General features: G+C 35.5%; 1 protein-coding gene and 1 non-coding gene across 2 annotated transcripts; one reads left to right on the plus strand and one right to left on the minus strand.

Moving 5' to 3' along the window:
- Positions 1-272: 272 nt before the first annotated feature.
- LOC134231189 (zinc finger MYND domain-containing protein 10-like) lies at positions 273-17,256 on the minus strand. The gene is made up of 13 exons (XM_062713112.1): positions 17,086-17,256; positions 16,146-16,254; positions 15,478-15,591; positions 15,161-15,294; positions 12,593-12,671; positions 7,853-7,941; positions 7,611-7,711; positions 6,771-6,853; positions 6,378-6,467; positions 3,065-3,190; positions 1,662-1,783; positions 1,172-1,297; positions 273-936 (listed from the first exon to the last, which is right to left on the minus strand). The coding sequence occupies exons 1-13, from the start codon at positions 17,190-17,192 to the stop codon at positions 849-851; spliced, it is 1,368 nt and encodes a 455-aa protein (XP_062569096.1). The 5' UTR covers positions 17,193-17,256; the 3' UTR covers positions 273-848.
- Positions 17,257-17,549: 293 nt separating this feature from the next.
- On the plus strand, positions 17,550-17,679 carry LOC134231191 (U11 spliceosomal RNA). Its single transcript, XR_009984517.1, has one exon. It is a non-coding gene; the product is annotated as a U11 spliceosomal RNA (small nuclear RNA).
- Positions 17,680-23,672: the final 5,993 nt, after the last annotated feature.

Raw genomic sequence — 23,672 nt, forward strand, 5'->3', positions numbered from 1 at the left:
GATTGAGTCCCAAGATAGTACAAAACATGCGGACAGACTGCCATTGTAATAGTAAAAGACGCTGTCACTGTCGACCGTCGATATGAGATTCTCATTTACTTGACTGATGGTGAGAATACTGTCCGTAACTTGCTCACAAATCTTCAGAAGATCGCATGAGGGTGCCACATTGGTTCCTTAACTGGTAATAAACACTCACGTGTGTAAATCAATCAAATTTCTAAATTTAAGTGGGGCATATCCAACTTTATTTTAGCAACCATGAAGCGTGACGCTGTTTTAGACACGTCGACGTTATCATCCGTGCGCTGTAGGGCGCTACAGTACATAACATAAAATATCACAATTTGTTTATTTATGCACATATCTATTTGAAATTTGCTATGTATATTTATAATATATGTACTAAAAAGTAGTGAAACTTTCAGAACGCAGTGATGATTATTTTTCAAACTAGACAACTTGTCCACGATTTAACGGGACAACCCTCGTACTTTAAAAATTATGTAAATATATTCCATCAATTTAAAGGTATTGAACCACTTTTTATATTTCCAATAAATAACACATAACTGATGTACAACCAAAATTACTCCAATAGCATCATAAAACAACATAACAGATCTCTTTTAATATGTCTCTCTTTTGAAATTCATAAATAAATATTCAATAAATAAAATTTGAATTTTAAATAAATATTAACCAAATTGATGGGTTTGGGATTCACAGTCTTCTCTGAATTGCTTTTAATGCTTGATTGTCAATCAGAAAATATTGATGGAAACATTTAGTTGCAAACATGTGACAAGTTATCTCCCTTGTTCAAACACATTGGTCTCAATTTCCTGTTATCCATTGGCCTTCACAGAATCATTGGCTTCTAGAATCAGGTCACAGGCTGTCTTGTGCTTTTTCCAGTGAGAAACCTGACACTCCCTGAAATATACACGTTAAGTTATTAAAAAATTCACACTTACATGCATTTCCATCTTGCAATAAGCAAATAAATAGCAGCAGATGCAAACAATCTAAAACATATTTTAAAAAAGGATGATAATAGATTTTGTACAAAAAAAAAATCAAATAAAATCTTAACAAATTCACAGTAAAAGAAAAACACTTTAAATTGATTTTCTGCACATGTACTTTCTTTCTATATAATATGGCTTACCTTCTGCAGTACCACTCGTTCTGACAGCGTGAACATCTTTTGGTGGCTTCAGCCCCACACACCGCACACTTAGGGGGGTCTGTCAGCAGTCCCTCCAACACATCAAAGTTATAGGTGTCCGCCCATCTACAGGTCAAAAACAGATGTATCAAAGAGGAGGGAATAAAAATACATGTAAATCATATTTTAAAATATTGGCCCATGGGCTTCTGCAAGTTATCAAGAATTCTTTTTAAGATAGGTACCCCTCATCTAAATTCAACAGCTATTATTACTGTCGATTTATACATTTTTGCTAAGCCCTAACAATACAGTTATTTAGGTTCACTTTAATAGATAATTTTGCCCTGACATCACTGACTTAACTTTACCAGGTCATTGTTACTTTTTGGTCCAGCTTTCACTTGCTGACCTAATTTTACCAGGGCATTCTTTTACCTTTTGGGTTGGCTCCTAACATCACTGATTTAACCTTACCAGGCAGTCTTACCTTTTAGCCTGGGCCCGTACATCACTGTCTGAGGGGTTGAAGAAAGTCTGGGACTGTTTCTTGGCAATCTTCTTCCACTTTCCTTTATTGTCATTCAAAATTTTCTCTTTGATCTCTGGAACCTGTGGTAAAAATCTGTCATTTTATTTGCATCTTACAATCAACATGGAACAGTTTCGTATTAAACAAAAAGCCAACGCAGTTTGTATAAATTCATAAAAAAAAAAAAAAAACCACAGGGCCTATACTAACAATTAATTCAATGGAACTTAAAATTATCTTGTAAAAATATCAACCTTTACAGTACGTATTAATAAAAGAAATCGAAGAGTAATTTTATAAAAATCTTTCATGGGCATCAATTAAAGTAAATCAAAATATCTGTCTATAAAATTTAATTTTTGTTTGAAAAAAAACCCCAAAAATTCATTTAGTCAATGTACTGATGATGAACCTATTTAAGGACGATCCTGAGATTTTGAGCGTATTTTGGTAAGGTCCTTTATTTATAAAATTCTGCATCATTTTTAAGTTCTAACATTAAATCTGAATTCTACAGTTCAAATTTAACTATATTCAATGAAAAAACCGCGATTAAATTCCATTCAAAAAGAATTAAGCTAGGGACTATATTTTGTGGCGGAAGGTTTTTTAGACGAAAATGATCAGTTTTTCCATTTTGAACTATAACAGTACTGTTAATTTTGGATTCCTATTTTTCCATCCTGGTTGCACACAAAGTTGTTTTTTGCAGTGAAATTTGTTATGCTGGTTCTGAAATATCTGTTAAATTATTTCTTACGAATTCTATCAACAAAGTGTGACAAATATAGTAAATATATTCTGAAAATCCGGGAAAAAATTGAGCCAATTTTAACGTAAAATTGACACTTTTTTAGTGATATCTAAAAATTTACATCATATACCCCCACTTTTGATGTCCTTTTCTATATATTCAAGATAAATTTGACCTATTTGCTTAAAATCAGAAAAAGCTTAAGACTTTAAAATACTTTTCTGGCATATTAAATTTTCAATGCCCGAAAAATCACCTTTTATTAGCGCAGAAAGGTCAAATAATTGATTATGCGAAGCAATTTGAAACTTTTTCTTAGTCACAATTTTTAAGTGTCTTTTTTTAAACAAACTTAGAGTTCATATTGTTTCATGCTTTAATTGGATAAAAATATTGGAGGGAAAAAATTTAATTTTTAATTAAGACACAAATTTCAGTGCAAAAAGGTCATATTAAATGTACTGTAGTGCCAAAAGAAGCATATTGACCCACATTTTTTCATTTGAATTTTAATTAAGCTATGTACGTAGAAACTAAAAATATACTGGCAAAAAAAGTTTAAGACTTTAAATCGAACGAATCGAAGGATCGAACGTCGTTAAAGTACCTGTTCAAGGATGAGTTCTCTAGCCGGGGCGGGAGGTTCCATCATTGACAGGTGCTCCAGGTACCTCTGCATCTCAACCAAGATAGGAAGCTGATCCAGCATCACCTCAGTCAAGTGGGACCTCAACTTAAAACGTGATAAATAACCTGTCAAGTGGGACCTCAACTTAAAATGTAATAAATAACCTAAGTCAAGTGGGACCTCAACTTAAAATGTAATAAATAACCTAAGTCAAGTGGGACCTTAACTTTAAAATGTAATAAATAGCCTAAGTCATGTGGGACCTCAACTTAAAATGTAATAAATAGCCTCAACTTCAAATGTAATAAATAACCTCACTCAAGTGGGACCTCAATAACCTCACTCAAGTAGGACCTCAATAACCTCACTCAAGTGGGACCTCAATAACCTCACTCAAGTGGGACCTCAACTTCAAATGTAATAAATAACCTCAGTCAAGTGGGACTTCAACTTCAAATGTAATAAATAACCTCTGTCAAGTGGGACCTCAACTTAAACTGTAATTAATAACGTAAGCCAGGTTAACAGAATTTATAACCTCAGTCAAAAGGGGCCTCAAATTTAAATGTAATTAATAATATCAGTCAAAAGGGACCTCAACTTAAAATGTAACTAATAATCTCAGTCAAGTGGGACCTCAACTTAAAGTGTAACTTATTCAGTAAAACTCGGTTATAACGAAGTCCTAGGGACCTGTGAATTTAATTCACTATATCCGTAATTCGTTATAACCGTATAACAAATTCGTAAAACCATATAAAGCGAATTCGCAATATGCAGGTTTTCCTTCAAGTATTACTACCAAATATGTTACTTAGGGAAGCAAATATTACAAAACATGCCTTCGATAACTAAGGTTTTATTGTGAACTGAATTATATATACAATTCCATGAACAAAAATAAGTCAGTTCAATATATCAAATTTTGAGATCTTTGAAAGTTCGTTATAAAAGATGTAAATTTCATTATATTTAACATCAATGGGGCCCAAAATCAGTTCACTATATCCGTAAATTCGTTATATCAGAGTTCGTTATTACCGTAAAATTTTACAAGGATTTGTTAAGAATTTTACCAGGGACCCAGAAAAACTTCGCTATATCCATGAATTCGTTATATCTGTGTTCGTACTAAATGAGTTTTACTGTAATCCCATTCAAGTGGGACCTAAATTAAAAACGTAGTAAATTGTAAAGTACCTCAGTCAAGTGGAACCTCAACTTTATTTGAACTCAATAACATAAGTCAAAAAGTACCTCAACTTTCAGCATGATTTATAATCTCAGTAAACTGGGATCTCAAATTTCAACATAATTTATAACCTTTGTCATGTGGGACCTCAACTTTCAAAATAGTGTGGAATCATCATTGTCTCTCAGGAACCAATATTTGTAGATTTCGAGATTCATCTTCATCCATGAATTTTCATTCTCAATGAACATTTATTTTGAAAAGATACTGATTCATTGAATCTACCTTATAAACCAGTAACCATTAATAATAGTTTGTAATTCATGAGAAAGCAACTCCAAATAAAAGATAAACTGGATTTGTAAATTTGTTTTGTATTTTGGAGTCTTTTTCAGTTTATACCTCATTTATACAAAGTTTACAGTTTTTTGTCTTTTTTGTAAGTATACCCTGAGGATACTGTTTTTCCTGTGAGTGGTCAGTTTATATCTAATTTTTATATACCGGGTAAGTTATACAGATTTTGTCTTTTGTGTGAGCATACTTTGAGGATACTGTTTTTCCTGTGAGTGTTCAGTTTATATCTTATTTTTATACAGATTTTGTCTTTTGTGTAAGCATACCTTGAGGATACTGTTTTTCCTGTGAGTGTTCAGTTTATATCTTATTTTTAGCTCACCTGAGCCGAAGGCTCAAGTGAGCTTTTCTGATCAAAATTTGTCCATCGTCTGTCGTCGTCGTCATTGTTGTCGTCGTTGTCATAAACTTTTTACATTTTCATCTTCTTCTCAAGAATCACTGGGCCAATTTCAACCAAACTTGCTACAAAGTATCCTTGGGTGAAGGGGATTCGAGTTTATTCAAATGAAGGGCCACGCCCTTTTCCAAGGGGAGATAATTATGAATAAGAGAAAAATTAATGGCATTTTTAAAAAATCTTCTTCTCAAGAACCACTGGGCCAGGAAAGATGAAACTCATGTGGAATTATCCTCAGGTAGTGTAGATTTAAGTTTCTTCAAACCATGACCCCCGGGGGTGGGGTGGGGCCAAAATGGCCGATCAAAGTTTTTCATAGGAATATATATGAAAAATCTTTAAAATTCTTCTTAAGAACCACTGGGCCAGGAAAGATGAAACTCATGTGGAATCATCCTCAGGTAGTGTAGATTCAAGTTCGTTCAAATCATGACCCCCGGGGTAGGGTGGGGCCAAAATGGCCGATCAAAGTTTTACATAGGAATATATATGAAAAATCTTTAAAAATCTTTTTCTCAAGAACCATTGAGACAGGAAATATGAAACTCAGGTGAAATTCTCCTTAGGTAGTGTAGATTCAAATTTTTTCAAATTATGACCCCCCGGACTAGGGTGGGGCCAAAATGGCCGACCCAAGTTTTACATAGTGATATATATGAAAAATCTTTAAAAGTCTTCTTCTCAAGAACCACTGGGGCAGGAAAGATGAAACTCATGTGGAATCATCCTGAGGTAGTATAGATTCAAGTTTGTTCAAATTATGACCCCCGGGGGTAGGGTGGGGCCAAAATGGCTGATCAAAGTTTTACATAGGAATATATAGGAAAAATCTTTAAAAATCTTCTTCTCAAGAACCACTGGGCCAGGAAAGATGAAACTCATGTGGAATCATTCTCAGGTAGTATAGATGTAATTTGTTCAAATCCTGACCCCTGGGGGTAGGGTGGGGCCAAAATGGCTGATCAAAGTTTTACATTAGAATATATAGGGAAACCTTTTAAAATCTTCTTTTCAAGTACTTCAAAGCCATGATTATTAATATTTATATGGAATCATCCTCAGGTTGTGTTGATTCTAGCACGTTCAAAGCATGATCCCCTGGGGGGTTAAAATTCAAGCCCCCCCCCCCCCCCCCCACCTCAGTAAACTTTCAGTTCTGATCTGATATGTGCCTTTTCCTAGCCGATGTGCTCAGGTGAGCGCTGTGGCCCCTGGGCCTCTTGTCAAATAAGCTTTACAGATTTTGTCTTTTGTGTAAGCATACCTTGAGGATACTGTTTTTCCTGTGAGTGTTCAGTTTATATCTTATTTTTATACAGATTTTGTCTTTTGTGTAAGCATACCTTGAGGATACTGTTTTTCCTGTGAGTGTTCAGATCATATTTCTGTTGACATTTACCATTCATCAGCAGTGTGTACAAGGCCAGCCAAATCTAAAACAAACAGGAAAAAAATACATAGTGAGCTTCTACTTCTATCTCATATACATTCATCTTCAAACTAAAAAAAAGTCAAACTCGTGAGCAGCTTGTTAAATAAAGTCAATTATCAGTCTCTCAGATTCAAGTCTGAGGAAAAAATGAATTTGTAGCAACTCTCTCTTTTCATATGCTTTTTTCCAATTCAACTACATTTTGGAGGTTATTTTGTTAGCTTTTGATAAGCTCAGGCTCTGTTAATGACTTATCACAGTTGTAAATAACCTGAGTGATGGGTCAATTTCCATACTACATTACCTGTCCCTCTATCTTTGTGATTTTCATGCTCTCTTCAAAGTTTAGTTCCTGCCACTTACTGTCAATAAATTTGAATACTTTTCCTGCAGAGAAAACAAACCGCTACACACAATTTATCAGTTTCGACATACATGTAATTAATTCTTGAAGTTTTAGAAGAACAATAATTTTCTTTGTGAAAATGAAGTTTATTACATTTTTACCCGTGATATACTGTAATTTATTCATTGAATAAAAATGATATCCTGTCACAGTATGAAAGGATATCAAAATGATATCCTGTCACAGTGTGACGAATATCAGAAGTGCGGGAAAACTCGAGATTTCCCTTCCCATAACGAAGATTGTTGTAAAAAAACTTTCTTGACATAAAATAAGATAGATGGAAATAAATAAACCATTCTGACAGCAAATAAAACTGTCAAAAATTGCCAAAATATTTTGCTAAATCCATGATTACAGTGTTTTCACCTCACATAGCTATGACGTCTCAACCGCTCAACTATGACGTCATGTAGCCTATCATTGTATTACAAAAAGGCAGAGGCAAAGGAAAAATCAAAGATTTTTGTTTAAAAATGTAATAAACAGAAAATTCAATGTTTTGTAGTTGAATATGGAATTTATTTCACTCGTGAGACAGGATTTTTTGATATTTTCACTCGTGCTTCGCACTCGTGAAAATATCAAAAATCCTGTCCCACTCGTGAAATAAATTCCACATTCAACTACAAAACATCGAATATCCTCTATTTATTTTATTCCTTTTCTATATTATTGACTTAAAGAGTATTTCATATAAAATTTAATAGTTTTCCCAATAACTTTTTGTTAAATTACCATTTTTCCTTTTTGTCCAAGGTGGGCATTCTACTAGTTGAACTAACAGAATAGGAATGTCCAATGTATTTAGCATTCTGGTCATTACACTTAATGGCAAGCTAAAAATAATTTGAAACAATCATTAATTCAAAATGAAACACATGCCTTTGAAATACATGTAGCAGATTTAAATCAACTTTCCTACATTACAACAGTAGAAAAACAGTACAGGTATACTACATAATGAGCTGTTTACCTACCTTTCCAGATTGTCTGTGATGTACCGCAGAAGAGAAATCACCTTGATACAAATCTCAAAATTTAGTTTCTTCTCCTGTTTCTGCAACTCCTGTAACAAAAATATTTATTATCATTCATATCAATCATATAGACCACTGTTTTTTTGTCTTATAAAAAATAATTCAAATTTATAAAAATTATTTTTTTCATCAAACATGCTTGTATTAGTTTCGGTGATAAGCTTTGGAACTGGCCAAATTTTTACAACCAAATTTTTGGAGACTTGCTGTCATTTTACCATCATACCATTTTGTTACCACTTAAAATTTCTGATGAATGACTGCTACAGACCTGTTTACCTATATCGTTGTTTCTCAGTATTTTTGAGTAGATTTGTCCGTGAGATTTGGCATATGCCAGTAAGATTTCATTTTCCATCGATTTTACATATATTAATGAAGAACAACGGCTTTTCTGATTGCTAAAATATGGTATAATAACTTGGTCGTTGTCATATAATACCACATCATTTTGGCACCCCGATATCACTTCTGTGTTTGAAATCTTTAATTCTCTTTTTTAAAGTCATCTAAAAACGTGAAATTGAGATAGATCCTAAAGAAATACAGCTGCTAAATTCCAAACAAATGTATTTCGGATTTCCGTATTTTCATAATAGCAAAACGTGAGACGTATTTTGGACTAAAAATCCGTACAAAATACGGTGAAATCGTAAGAGTAAACAGGTCTGCTGCTAAAATCTTTCCACAGAGTTACTGAGGATTTACTACAGTAACTACACAACTACTGTGAACTTCTAAAGACTAGTTATTAACAAGGACTTACAGCCAAATTACCGATGTGAGTTTCGGAGGACTAGCTAGCTTACTGCCAAAATTCAATGACAGTAGTTTCTGTGGTTTAAGGTGACCAGCCCTTGCTAGGAATGTGTGTTTCTGAGGACTTAACTACTATGTTAACAAAAAGTTTCTGACAACTAATTACCACCATTTTACTATTTTGAGTTTCTGAGTATCAAAAATTTAGTGAACAATGTTCCTACAAAATTAATTCTTTGTTTTTATTGGATTTTTGTGAGGACGTATTATTTAGCAATGAGTTCCTGACAACTTATACCACGGTACCATTGACAGTCTCTGAGAACTAAGTGGTTTATTATGGAAGGGAATTACCGCCAAAAGTCTATGTATCTTGCTTTTATTCTTATTCTGCCTACTTCTTTATGCTTTGTTATTATTATAATTATATGTCACTTTATTGTTTTCATATTCGTCTTCATTGCATTTCACTTTGACTTTTATCCTTCTTCATTTTGCCCTTACTTCTATGTTGCTTTATTCTTGTTAATTCATTTTACTTTCTTTTAAATTGATACAGTTTCTTAAATGATTATCTCAATTACGAACGTGAATTCAATCACACAAAGAATGAAGCATATTCAATGAAGACGAATACAAGTTGTCAAAATTTAGTGCCGCATTATAACGCTAGGTGGCAGGGGTGTTCGCTACGAGTGATGGTAAAACTAGGTAAGCAAACCCGGGCCGGGGTTATTAAGATTTTTCAATTTTCTGCCTTAATACTTTATCAATCGAACATCTGAAGGCCGAATCCGATCACCCGATCCAATGATGGAAACTCCATATTTATTTCCTCTGGGATAGCGGCCTCTTTTTTTAAACATAACTTTATATACCGGTACTTTACTGAATATGCTCATTGAAAGGCCGACCCACTTTTTGTAAGGGTAAGGGTCAAATACGGTTAATGTAGTATGGTAGGGATAACATATAAATTTTATACTATAGAAGAAGTTGAATCTAACCCAAAACCCACCCGCCCCCTTAATATGATTTCATTGGCATCAGAAGCAAAGTGAAAGTTGGGGCGGGAGGGGGTTAAGCGTAAGAAATATTTTTTAGACCTTCAAAAAAAAAAAAAAACTTGACAAGCAAAAAAAAAGAGAGAGAGAGAAATGTCCACTGTCCACACACAAAAATCCTATATCGTGTGTGTGTGTTGGGGGGGGGGGGTCAAATTTCAGTGCCAATTTCTTTTTTTCAAAACACCACCACTTTCCACATTTAAAACCTATGCTGCATCGAGTCCATGGAAAGTGTGTGTGTGTGGGGGGGGGGGGGGGGGGCTAAACCTACGCAGTAATGTTCAATGTCTATACTAAGTCTAACTTTGGGAAAAAGTGGGGGCCCCCTCTCTCTGCGGTTCCGATCGACGCCTATGTATTTTCAAGTTTGGACAATTTCCTTGGTTTTTTTGTTTTTTGTTTTTTTGTTTGTTTTTTTTTTTTTTTTGCTTGTCAAGTTGTTTTCAGCGGATAGCTTGAATTTTCAAAACCGATGCTACGTCACAGTTCTCTCGCCTGAAAAAATATCACTCTACTAAAGTTATTTGTTGGATAATTGAATTCCCGTTAAACAGTTTAATTGACATAAAAATGTTAAATATTTTGATACTAGATGCCCCTTTATAAATTTATAAATTGAGTTGTTTTTCAGGACATTCCCAAGCTTGGATCTAGGAATTGAAGTTAGAGGGGCGCCAAAAGAAGGCAAGGGGTCTGGAGGCCGCCTTGAGGCTCCCAGTAGGTCAAGGGCCAAAGCCCTGGTGGGGGCTCAGGGGGCGAACCCCCGGAAGCTCCTGGGTTCTAGATATTTTGTAAGGTAAAAATGAGGTCTACCAAGTAAGCATATTTACATTTTCTAGACGAAACTGTGATTTATGTTAACTTTGACAATTTTAGGGGGTGGGGGCGCCGGATGCACCCCCTCCTTAAATCCGTCACTGGTTCCACTGAACTGAACTTTATTTCACGACAGATAGTAATTGCTCATGCGTGTGATTCTAGGGACGGGGCTTTGCAAAGGAGTGAGGAGTGTTATTGGTAGGCAAAGTTGGAACAAGGCAACACCTTAGGCATACTAGAAACTCCCCAGTCTTTTTTCATACATTAATATTTTATATTGAAATAGCACTTTTTAATAAAGAAAAGAAATATTTTTTAGTACGCACCGTATTATACATCAGCCAGGACTCAGGAGAGTTAAAATATCTTAAAACTTGAAAATTCTATATTTGGTGGTGGGGGGGGGGGGTTGTCAACTTTTTTTCAGTACCAAATATAACTCATATGTACATATGCCACTAAGTACATTTAACTACTTTAATATATGAATTGACTACATTGTATTAGCATGTGATTAGTACTGCAACAAAAAGTGTAAGGGATGGGGGCAACAAGCCTTTCGCTGAACTTTTCCAGTAGTAAAAAGTATGTTACGTTTAGGAAAATGTTTCGTGGCATCCTCCCCTCTACCGGTGAAACTTACCCCATAGGATGTCGTACAGACGGAAGTCAGTATATATATTGAGACTTGGGGGTATGATTGTATAACGTCCCTTTAAATTTGAGAATTTTTTAACTCAAATGGAGAAGCCACCTCTTGCCGGTGGATAGCTGCAAATTTGTCCTATATACTCGGCACTTATACAGTCTGTAGCCATTGGGCAGTGGGGGATCTTTTATCGGGCCAGCACCTACTGCGATACGGGACCTCGGATAAAACGCTCTAGATCTCATCCGAAGGACCGAACTCCACGTCCCATAGTGGGATTCGTACCCACGACGTATTGATTGACTCCTTACTACTGTGTTTCGTGACCAGAGAGCAGACGCCGTAACCACAGTGCCACGCGGGCGATTGCACCCGAGTGGAGGGGCATCCGGGGGGGGGGGGGGGGGGCGGGGGCGGAATTCATTATCCATTTGTACTCGTGAAGGTTATCTATGTTAAACTAAATGGTTAAAATGATTAAATTATTAAACTAAGTTCATTTTGATTGGCTATTTCCTTGCGTAAGACCTTAAGCTCATTAACCACTATTAAAATGGTTTCATTTAAACATTTATTTATGTAGGACGTATAACTTTTCTTATAAAATTGAAAACGTTAACATATAAACATTGTTTTACGATTTAAAAAAATATTCGGGGGAGGGGTTGCTATGAAGGGGGACGAATTGCTATATACAGCTAGATTTCCCACGGAAGACTAGCTATATATTGAAACTCCCCGGGGGAAGTCTCACTGAATAGTCTTCCGAAGGAAGCATCACTATGTAGTCAGTCTTCCAGGGGAAATCTTGCCATCTTCCGAGGGAATGGCATTATCGGGTACATACCTGAACTTATAACAAACATCATTTGAAAATTTAAGTTCGATTGATAAAGTATTAAGGCAGAAAATTGAAAAATCTTTAATAACCCCGGTCCGGGTTTGCTTACCTATTTTTACCAACACTCGTATAGCGAACACCCTGCCACCTAGCGTTATAATGCGGCACTAAATTCGGACAACTTACATTCGTCTTCATTGAATTTAGTGCCGCATTATAACGCTAGGCGGCATTGTTTACATGATTGAATTTACGTTCGTAATCGAGATAATAGAGATAGTTTATTTAAAAAACAGTATCAAATTAAAAGAAAGTAGAATGTATCCACAAGAATAAAGCAACATAGAAGTAAGGACAATATAAAGAACGATAAAAGCTCAAGTGTAATGTAATAAAGACGAATACGAAAACAATAAAGTGACATATAATTACAACAATAACAAAGCATAAAGAAGTAGGCAGAATAAGAATAAAAGCAAGATACATAGACTTTTGGCGGTAATTCCCTTCCATAGTTTATTAATATTGAGTTTCTGAAGACTTACCTCCATATTACCACCGTGAGTTTCTGCTGATAGTGTGGGGTCATTAGGTTCATCCTCATCATCTTCTACACTCTCAGACCTAAACAAAATGAAAAAAAAAAGAAGAGATTTATCATTAGGTCTGTTGAACATGAATTTCTTTCTGAAGGTTAGACTGAGAAAGACATTGGTAAGATAAAGTTAGATTCAGCCTTCTATGGCAGTTGTCTGTCAGGTATACAGACCTAGCCACTAGCTGTTTTAGCCTTCTATGGCAGTAGTCTGTCAGGTATACATACCTAGCCACTAGCTGTGTTAGCCTTCTATAGCAGTAGTCTGTCAGGTATACAGACCTAGCCACTAGCTGTGTTAGCCTTCTATGGCAGTAGTCTGTCAGGTATACAGACCTAGCCACTAGCTGTTTTAGTCTTCTATGGCAGTAGTCTGTCAGGTATACAGACCTAGCCACTAGCTGTTTTAGCCTTCTATGGCAGTTGTCTATCAGGTATACAGACCTAGCCACTAGCTGTGTTAGCCTTCTATGGCAGTAGTCTGTCAGGTATACATACCTAGCCACTAGCTGTGTTAGCCTTCTATAGCAGTAGTCTGTCAGGTATACAGACCTAGCCACTAGCTGTGTTAGCCTTCTATGGCAGTAGTCTGTCAGGTATACAGACCTAGCCACTAGCTGTGTTAGCCTTCTATGGCAGTAGTCTGTCAGGTATACAGACCTAGCCACTAGCTGTTTTAGCCTTCTATGGCAGTAGTCTGTCAGGTATACATACCTAGCCACTAGCTGTGTTAGTCTTCTATAGCAGTAGTCTGTCAGGTATACAGACCTAGCCACTAGCTGTGTTAGCCTTCTATGGCAGTAGTCTGTCAGGTATACATACCTAGCCACTAGCTGTGTTAGTCTTCTATGGCAGTAGTCTGTCAGGTATACAGACCTAGCCACTAGCTGTGTTAGCCTTCTATGGCAGTAGTCTGTCAGGTATACAGACCTAGCCACTAGCTGTTTTAGCCTACTATAGCAGTAGTCTGTCAGGTATACAGACCTAGCCACTAGCTGTGTTAGCCTTCTATGGCAGTTGTCTATCAGGTATACAGACCTAGCCACTAGCTGTGTTAGCCTTCTATGGCAGTTGTCTATCAGGTATACATACCTAGCCACTAGCTGTGTTAGTCTTCTGTAGCTGTTGTCTATCAGGTATACATGCCTAGCCACTAGCTGTTTTAGCTTTGTATAGTTGTGTTAGCCTTCTACAGCAGTAGTCTATCAGGTATACATGGTATACATACCTAGCCACTGGCTGTTTAGCTTTGTATAGCTGTGTTAGGATTTTATAGCAGTAGTCTTTCAGCTATACATACCTAGCCACTAGTTGTGTTAGTATTCTATAGCAGTAGTCTGTCAGGTATACGGACCTAGCCACTAGCTGTGTTAGTCTTCTGTAGCAGTTGTCTATCAGGTATACATGCCTAGCCACTAGCTGTTTTAGCTTTGTATAGCTGTGTTAGCCTTCTACAGCAGTAGTCTATCAGGTATACATGGTATACATACCTAGCCACTGGCTGTATAGCTTTGTATAGCTGTGTTAGGATTTTATAGCAGTAGTCTTTCAGCTATACATACCTAGCCACTAGTTGTGTTAGTATTCTATAGCAGTTGTCTATCAGGTATACATAACTAGCCACTAACTGTGTTAGTCTTCTATAGCAGTAATCTATCTGGAATACATACCTAGCCACTAGCTGTGTTAGCCTTCTATGGCAGTTGTCTATCAGGTATACATACCTAGCCACTAGCTGTGTTAGCCTTCTATGGCAGTAGTCTGTCAGGTATACAGACCTAGCCACTAGCTGTTTTAGCCTACTATAGCAGTAGTCTGTCAGGTATACAGACCTAGCCACTAGCTGTGTTAGCCTTCTATGGCAGTTGTCTATCAGGTATACAGACCTAGCCACTAGCTGTGTTAGCCTTCTATGGCAGTTGTCTATCAGGTATACATACCTAGCCACTAGCTGTGTTAGTCTTCTGTAGCAGTTGTCTATCAGGTATACATGCCTAGCCACTAGCTGTTTTAGCTTTGTATAGCTGTGTTAGCCTTCTACAGCAGTAGTCTATCAGGTATACATGGTATACATACCTAGCCACTGGCTGTTTAGCTTTGTATAGCTGTGTTAGGATTTTATAGCAGTAGTCTTTCAGCTATACATACCTAGCCACTAGTTGTGTTAGTATTCTATAGCAGTAGTCTGTCAGGTATACGGACCTAGCCACTAGCTGTGTTAGTCTTCTGTAGCAGTTGTCTATCAGGTATACATGCCTAGCCACTAGCTGTTTTAGCTTTGTATAGCTGTGTTAGCCTTCTACAGCAGTAGTCTATCAGGTATACATGGTATACATACCTAGCCACTGGCTGTTTAGCTTTGTATAGCTGTGTTAGGATTTTATAGCAGTAGTCTTTCAGCTATACATACCTAGCCACTAGTTGTGTTAGTATTCTATAGCAGTTGTCTATCAGGTATACATAACTAGCCACTAACTGTGTTAGTCTTCTATAGCAGTAATCTATCTGGAATACATACCTAGCCACTAGCTGTGTTAGCCTTCTATAGCAGTAGTCTATCAGATCGGGTGTACAATCTTCTGCCGCTTCACAAGTCTCACGGTAAAACATAGTAGTCTCCAACAGATTCACAACTGTCGCTTCATGATAAAGCTACAAAATATTGAAGAAAGTTTTTCTTGCTCATAAAGATAACCTTAATTAAAAACCTAAAATTGAAGGATATATTGTCCATTATCCTTAAACATGTCAGAATCCAGTTCTTATGTAAAGAAAGCAAGATTCTTTAAAAATTGTATTCCTCAAAGCTGACAAAGAATTTCATGCTAGACATACCACCATATATAGGGGGAATGTTGTCTTTGGATTGAAGTTCATGTCAACAAGCTCTGGGAAAATCTTTTCTTTCCAAACCTCTGTTAATATCAGATCATGGACAACTACATCTACCTACAAAAAGAAATGTTCATATTAAAAGATTGAGAGGCAGCCAAAAGTCAAACTATACCAGATCAACAAGCGGAGGAAAAATTATGGAAAATTTTTTTTATTTTTCTTTTCATTCTCTGTATGTAAATATCCATCGCAAAAACTTGTGATTTTTACCGACATACGGTATAAAATTTCCTTTCATCTTTATGTGATTATTTGGTGATACTCTAATCTAAAGCTCGTGATCAACAGCTACAATCTGATGAATTGATATGCTAATCTATCTGTTCATATTTCAATATGTATAGCACAGAAGATAAGCCATGCAAAGCTACTGTAACTGAGTTTAAGTTTCTATAATTCATAAAAGGTTTGAAATTTATACAACTTTCTTGGGTTTTGGTCAGAATTTGTTTGAAGTTTTTACACTGTATTTTTAAAATAGTTCTGTTATTAACAGTAACAATCATATAAATGCATAACACATGTACTCAGTTTTCACACTTTCCAGTTTAAAATTCATACTGCATGGTTTAGGGTTCTTGATGTAAACATAATGCCTGACTAATTACTTTGCCACAAGAGATAAGAAAATCCTTGATGAATTCATCTTCCTGAGCTGTTGCATTGACTACTGCCTGCATGTTCAGTTTTTCCATGTTTTCATGTTGTCTACCCCATCTGTAAGATATACAATATTCAGAATGCTGATAATCTTATGTCACCAAGCGGCAAATGAAGTTTTATTAATCATATGATCACCAAAAATGATAATCTCTACGGGTTTGTCGAAACTAAAATTATATGATATTTCAGTTTTGTATTAACATCAGTGTAAAAATTTTCAGTTTTGAGGAATCTTACTGACCTTAAGCTAAGAGGGGATGCATGTTTACTAAAGAATCCATGTCACAGTGCAATCTCATGGATCACACACATCCGTTCCAAGAAAAGAGAACAGTGCAAAATGTTTCAGAAAAAAAAGAAATGTTACCAAACAGGATGTGGCTTAAAGCCTAAGATTCCAGTTTTAAGGGATTGTAGGCGGCTGTATCTGTTCAATTCCCAATGGTAAATACAATGTATGAACTATGATTTTCCCAAATTTCATAAACTAAAGAAAATTCCAGAAGACAATAAAAACAAAATTAAACGTATTGGGTAATAAATGTCCAAACACTGTAACATGTATTTCAGGAATAGAGTTTAAAATCTATTAATTTTGCATAAAATACTAGGCTAATTGTGTGAAAGTATTTTTAAAAAAGAATTAGGGTCTAAAGAACAAAAATAAACTGTTGGGGCATAGTAATTTGGGAAAATGATTAGTATGATATTCTTTCCAATATCGACCAAATGTTAATATTTTTCCAAAATGCAAAGGATAAATGGGGCCTTGGCCTTAAAACCATAAAAACTGGATTCAAAACCGGTACTACAAAATATACTGATTTAGTGAGAACAAAAAAATATGATCGGCGTCTATGACAACGCTGGTTGTTTTCAACTTACTCTCTTCCACCGACATCTTTTATCCCGAATTTCACCAGATGTTCCACATAAGCTTCTGCTTCGACAGACAGTAAGACTTGCGTACCATCCGAATTCATGTTTAGCATCTAATATTCTTGAACATTCCAAACTAAACAAATTCCAACAACCAACGTGCGAGTTCTTGTTGTAAACTTCCTGTCGAATGTGTATCTCGAACCCGATATTTTTTTTCAGCGTGAACAAAAAATTCTCTCCCTTGTGTTTCAGAATAAAAAATTAAAATCGAAAACAATATATTATATCTTTTATAATTTCAGACTTTCGATTTTCGTTTAATATAATCAATCCATATATATTTTTTTCCAATAGATTTCTCTAATCTATTTTTCTAATTAAGCCAAAAAATTATAGTCTCTTAGAAAAAACACTTGAAAAGTGTAAAATTAATTTTTGGCCACCCCACTTCTTCAAAGGAAAGTTACTAAAAGGGCCTTTGTCGTGAGTGACACATGGAGCCCGTGAGGGCTTCGTGCGGAATCGCTATCAAGAGATTTCGGAGGCACAATTTGTGGCGCACGGTGGCAGTTAGTGCTCAACTGGCCTGACGCCCCACCGAATTAAAATTGAAAATTCTAGAGGTGTAAATAATCATTGTGCTTTGTACATAATGTGCAGAGATTGCAGTGGTGTAGATCTACTTCAGTTCAATAAAATGCATTATTACAATAAAAAGAAATCTTTAAAAGTCTTTTGATGTGCAGTGTAAAGAGGATATCAAATATCCGTTACAAATCCTTCTGAGTTAGTTCCACGTTATGTCCAAGTGGATTGAGTTACATACATAATAATATAACACTGTACCTGTCCCACTTAGTAAATTCAACATTCAACTAGAGGTACTGTGAGCGATGAGCTCACTAAATGATACCCCCCGCCTCCCATATGGTTATAACTGGTGAAAAAGTCCATGTTTTCCTGTGGCCGGGAAACTCAAAATATGTGTCGGATCAAAAAGTAAAATAGGAGGTGCACAATGGGTACCTGTAAAGTGCGAAACGAAATAGAAACGAAACGAAACGAAACGAACTGAAACGAAACGAAATCTGCCGAAACGAAACGAAATCTACCGAAACGAAACGAAACCTACCGAAACGAAACGAAATCAAGACGAAACGAAACGAAATCAAAACGAAACCTGCCGAAACGAAACGAAACAAACCTTTCAGAATGTTTATATGGTCTATTTTCACTTCATATGAAATTTATATAGTTCAAGCACCACAGGCAATTGTTTCGCTTCAAGTTCCTACATAGGCGTCGGAAGGAAATTGAAAGTAAGGGGGGGGGGGCTTAACCAACAAAAAAGGTAAACCCAGTTTTCAATGCCTATGTAATATATATAGATCTTTGCAAGATAGTGGGGATTGAGGCTAACCCCCCCCCCCCTCCCCGCCGCTTCCGACACCTATGTCATATTTTGTTGATATCTTACTGAATAATTTACCTACTTAAAAGTGACATCGTTCGCTTAGAGAGACTTTTTACTAGTCAGTTAAATCGTTTAAGACGTCTATGGTCGAGCCTCTTTATTGCAAACCACTCCTTTCCTCCTCCAAAATTACCTCGATAGAAATAGGACCGTATGTACGTGTACAAAGGATACACAAGATTCCGGTTGGAGTTACATGTATAATCTGATTGAACAAAAAACCAGACACCTTGGAATGGAATACTAAATACTCTAAGTCTCTGGTTTATCCTATGTTTTAGGACATTCGCAATACAACAGTACAGTGACTTTATTTCGACCCGTGCATAAACGAGCCTTTACATGTATAACACATCAATGTTGATAGATATGTTGAATCTAGATAAATAAGGACTGAAAATAAGAGTTAAGATATATAAAAATTAGAAAATAATACACATATTGAAACTATACATTCATAGTACGCTCGTGTATATTTGCAGCTTGCAAACATGTAAATGCATCATTAGACTGAGAAGGGAGCATAATTTATCGGTAATTAAATTTTATATTAACAAGTGCTTGAAGTATATGAATTTTATTTGAAGTAAAAAAAAAGTCCACATGTAGTTACACATTTATAATTATATACATATACCTTGATTTACAAAAAGAAAAAAAAAACATTTTGATAGTTTTGTTTCGTTTCGTTTCGGCAGGTTTCGTTTTGATTTCGTTTCGTTTCGGTAGGTTTCGTTTCGTTTCGGTAGATTTCGTTTCGTTTCGGCAGATTTCGTTTCGTTTCAGTTCGTTTCGTTTCTATTTCGTTTCGCACTTTACAGGTACCCGGTGCACAATGGCAATGTGTAATAAAGATTCTGTGAAAGTTTCATCAAATTTCATTCAGTGGTATTAGAGGAGTTGCGGATAAGACATGGGTACCCCAAAGCGTAACAGACGGACGGACGGACGGACGGACGGACGTACAGACGGACGGACGGAATTAACGATTACTATATACCCTCCCACTTTTCAAGCGGGGGGTATAAACATCATATACTATAGGCGCAATTCATCTTTATCAGATATTTTACATATTACAATGTGTATGTTTGAGAGAGAGAGAGAGAGAAAGCATTAATTTCTGTATTGAAACTAACATTCGAACTTACATACACAAGAAATAATTGATAATATATAATAACGTGTAAAGAGTACTGCCTTTGCCTTGTAGTTGGAAATAAAAATTTCGCAGTAAAAGTATAACAGAGTTTAATTCTTTCTGGATATGCATGCAGGATATCCAATACTTTACCAGGAAGGCTAGCTCTTTCATATTTTAAAATAAACTCCGACAAAAATCTCAGATTAAGCTTTACATATTCTTTTTCGTATAACAATTTTTAATTTTTCATAGGTTCATTGACGCTTTGCAGTTGGAATCCTGTATTGTAAAAAGACGACATTATGCCCGATAAAAAAGAAAGAAAAATGACAATTTATTATTTTTTCCTGGGGAGAAGGGGGGGGGGGTCAAAAGTCTTACATGTCAATACTTATTAGCATGATAGAAAATAACAGGTGATCTGAAAGATGTTTTCCAATATGACAGCACAAGATAATTTACAATGTAAAACAAGAAAATGAAGGGAATAAAAGAAATTAAAAATTGTATAAATATCAAAACATGCAACCTTCGAATGCATGGATAAGCACACCTTTCCATATTTTTTTTCTCAAAATATTGTTTATATGAATCACAGACATTGAAAAAATGCCATTGGTAAAACAAATGATTTTGCAAATTCAGGGATATAATTTTTGAACAATCAGAACCTGAGGATCGGACTACTTTAAAACAACTGCATTGTGGTCTATTCCAACCTAGACCAGCAAGCTGCAGAGTGTGTATGTACATGTCTAGAAAGGAAAAACTGTATTAAATCAATGGAGTACATGGAATTAATCTATCGGCATATTAGTCCGAAAAATCTGACGTTTTCCTGGCTTTTTTACGATTTTGATATTTGACATGCCAGGAAAACGTCAGAACCGGCGCCATTACTAAAACTGGGAATTCGCCGCCTCCAACCGGAGGCGGTTGATACTTGCTAACCAAATTAAATGCTGAATTCACATTTTATCAATAGTGCAATTCCTTTAGTACTCACCAACACCGTTTTTATGGTTCGTTTATGAAATAATATAATCCGATGAAATCATTTTATTTGACTGTCGAGATTTGTTTTCATTTCGTGCATTTTAAAATCTGGCAACTTCGGATGAGGAATATGGAGTGGTAAATTCTTTTCATCGATATTGGTGAGTTCTAAGAGCATTGTGTCATTGATAAAGTGTGATTTCTGCATCTAATTCGATTCCCAAGTATAGAAAATCAACTTCGGGTGGAGGCGGTGAAATTCCCAGCTTTCGTTATGGCGCCGATTCTGACGTTTTTATTTTTCGGACTATCGGCATATAATCGTTAGTTTTATATTTACTATAATTCAAATTCAAATTCAAATATGTTTATTCACCAATCAAGGGCCCACGGGGGGCATGAACAATTATTACAAAATGATAACATTGATTACAATTCTATATTAAAGATAATGTAACATGACTAGTGATTAAGTTTGACATTGAGAAGTGCATCACCACACTGGATCAAAAGCATAGAAACCATAGAATGATAAAAGAAAACACAATTAAATAAAAATGATAGATATAAGGTAAATTTAAAAAAAAAAAAAAAAAAAAATTTGTAGTAATGGCAGTACTCTAATATAAAACTAGTGCATCTTGAATACAAAGGGCACCAGGGGATGATACCTCTACACAGCCAGACTGGCAAACCTGTACCCTAAGTATTGAAGATGGTCATTCCAAAAAAAAAATCATTTAAGTATTAACAGAAATAGTAATTTCAATTAATAAGTACTTAGCATATAATTATAAACTTAATGCAAACTAATCTCTTGGAGTTAGTTCAATAGATATTTGACATATGCATACCCACATACACAAACATACACCTACTGTTACACATATCCATGCATACAAAAATGATAATTTACATACAAATATATGTAGGTATAGTATATATAAACATACACTTTTTGTTACACATATCCATGCATACAAAAATAATAATTTACATACAAATATATATATATAAACAAATGGTACTATCATGTATAAATGTAAGTGAATGCACATGTATCAAAGAAATTCAACATTGATTATCAGAAATTCTGTTAAATACTACTCACTGGAAAACAATTGTGAAATTTGAAAGTAGGCCAATGTTAGAGTTTTTTTCAAACGAGTTTAATAACTGGACATTCTTCAAACTATTTGTCACAGAGTAAAGTAAAGGTATACGAGGGGTGTTAGAAAAGTTCGCGGACAAGTTCTACTGTGAGCGCGCTATTTCAACGAAACCGGTCAAACTTTCCAGATAAAATCTTTTTCTTTTTTCCAATAAATATACAAGAATTTGGTGCTCTCCGGTGATTATTGAAAAATATACAGCTTTTTTATTTTGATAAAACTTGCTTCACGGAGCATGCTACATTCTGGCACGTTTACATCACAAAGACTCTTTATTAAAATTAAAAATTGTACAATTGTAGAGCAAAGAGATTTATGATATTTTACCTGCCGCTAAAGTATTCATGAAACGTCACTGGGAGAAATTTTGAACTAAATTGAAGGGTGTATGACTGTTTTATAGCCGTTTAAATAAATTATCAACACGTAAAAACACAGCCAAAAATCGGAACGTCATTGAGCGTTATGGAGCACTGCACTACGTAAAAATTGTATATGCAGACTGAAAAATGTCTAAAAAGAGATTAAAATGTTCAAGATGCTGCCGGGAATTTCCTACACCTACAAAGGACAAGTTTTCAAGTGGTTGTACTTCAAAAGAATTGAAGGATTAACATTTTGAATTATTAACTCCATCGATACTTCAATACCCCCGTATCGCAAGGACGTTGTGTTGCGCCTATATGGTTTTGCATAGTTTCCATACCTGATCGATTAACTGCATTTACTTTTTTAAAGATCTCAATAATATCCGAATCAGTACAAAAGACATTATAGAAGAAAATTAACATGTCTTGATATAGATATTTAATGTTAAGGTAGAAAAAAGATAAGAAATATCTGAAGAAATGAAAGTTTTATAGAACTGCGACAAAGTTTAACGGGTTGAAATCTGGTTGTCACGTCGCCTTACGTCAAGTGATTGCTCCGTGAATCCCATGACCTTATTAGCTCACCTGAGCCAAAGGCTCAAGTGAGCTTTTCTGATCACAATCTGTCCGTTGTCTGTCGTCGTCGTCGTTGTTGTCGTTGTTGTCGTTGTTGTTGTCGTCGTCGTCGTAAACTTTTCACATTTTCATCTTCTTCTCAAGAACCACTGGGCCAATTTCAACCAAACTTGCAATAAAGCATCCTTAGGTGAAGGGGATTCAGGTTTGTTCAAATGAGGGGCCATGCTCCCTTTCAAGGGGAGATAATTAGGAATTTGTGAAAAAGTAATGATGTATTTTAAAAATCTTCTTCTCAAGAACCACTGGGCCAGGAAAGATTAGACTCATAGTGAAGTATCCTCAGGTGGTGTAGATTCAAGTTTGTTCAAATCATGACCCCTGGGGTAAGGGTTGGTCCGTAATGGATGAGTAAATTTTAAATAAGAATACATCAGAAAACCTTTAAAATTTAAAAATCTTCTTCTCTAGATCTCATAAGCAACAGAGCCATGATTAGTTACATTAATATGCAAGCAACCTTATTTAGTGCGCATTCAATTTTGTCTAGTTTGTGCCCGTACGAAATGATAACGGATTAGGTTTACCTTTGTTTATTTTTTTTTCGATCGGGCGCGGTGTACATAATAAATGAAAACGAGGCTCACTCCTTCAGCCATTTTTGATGTGGACGGTGAAGAAGTAACCGAATTTTGATCTGAAACAAAAGTGTTCATTGCTGATTGTTGTTTTCATTCTGTAAGGTTTGAAGAGTAAAGGATTTAGCTGAATAATTACTACCTTGCGTATATTTGTTCATGCAGCATATATGCAGTGTTTAGGCACAGCGATCGTATTGCGCAGTTGAAGTCTCCTTC

Source organism: Saccostrea cucullata, unplaced genomic scaffold (genome assembly GCF_032062105.1).
Source record: "Saccostrea cucullata isolate Sc308-1 unplaced genomic scaffold, CSIRO_AGI_Scuc_v1 ctg3259, whole genome shotgun sequence".
In the NCBI taxonomy this organism is placed as follows: domain Eukaryota; kingdom Metazoa; phylum Mollusca; class Bivalvia; order Ostreida; family Ostreidae; genus Saccostrea; species Saccostrea cuccullata.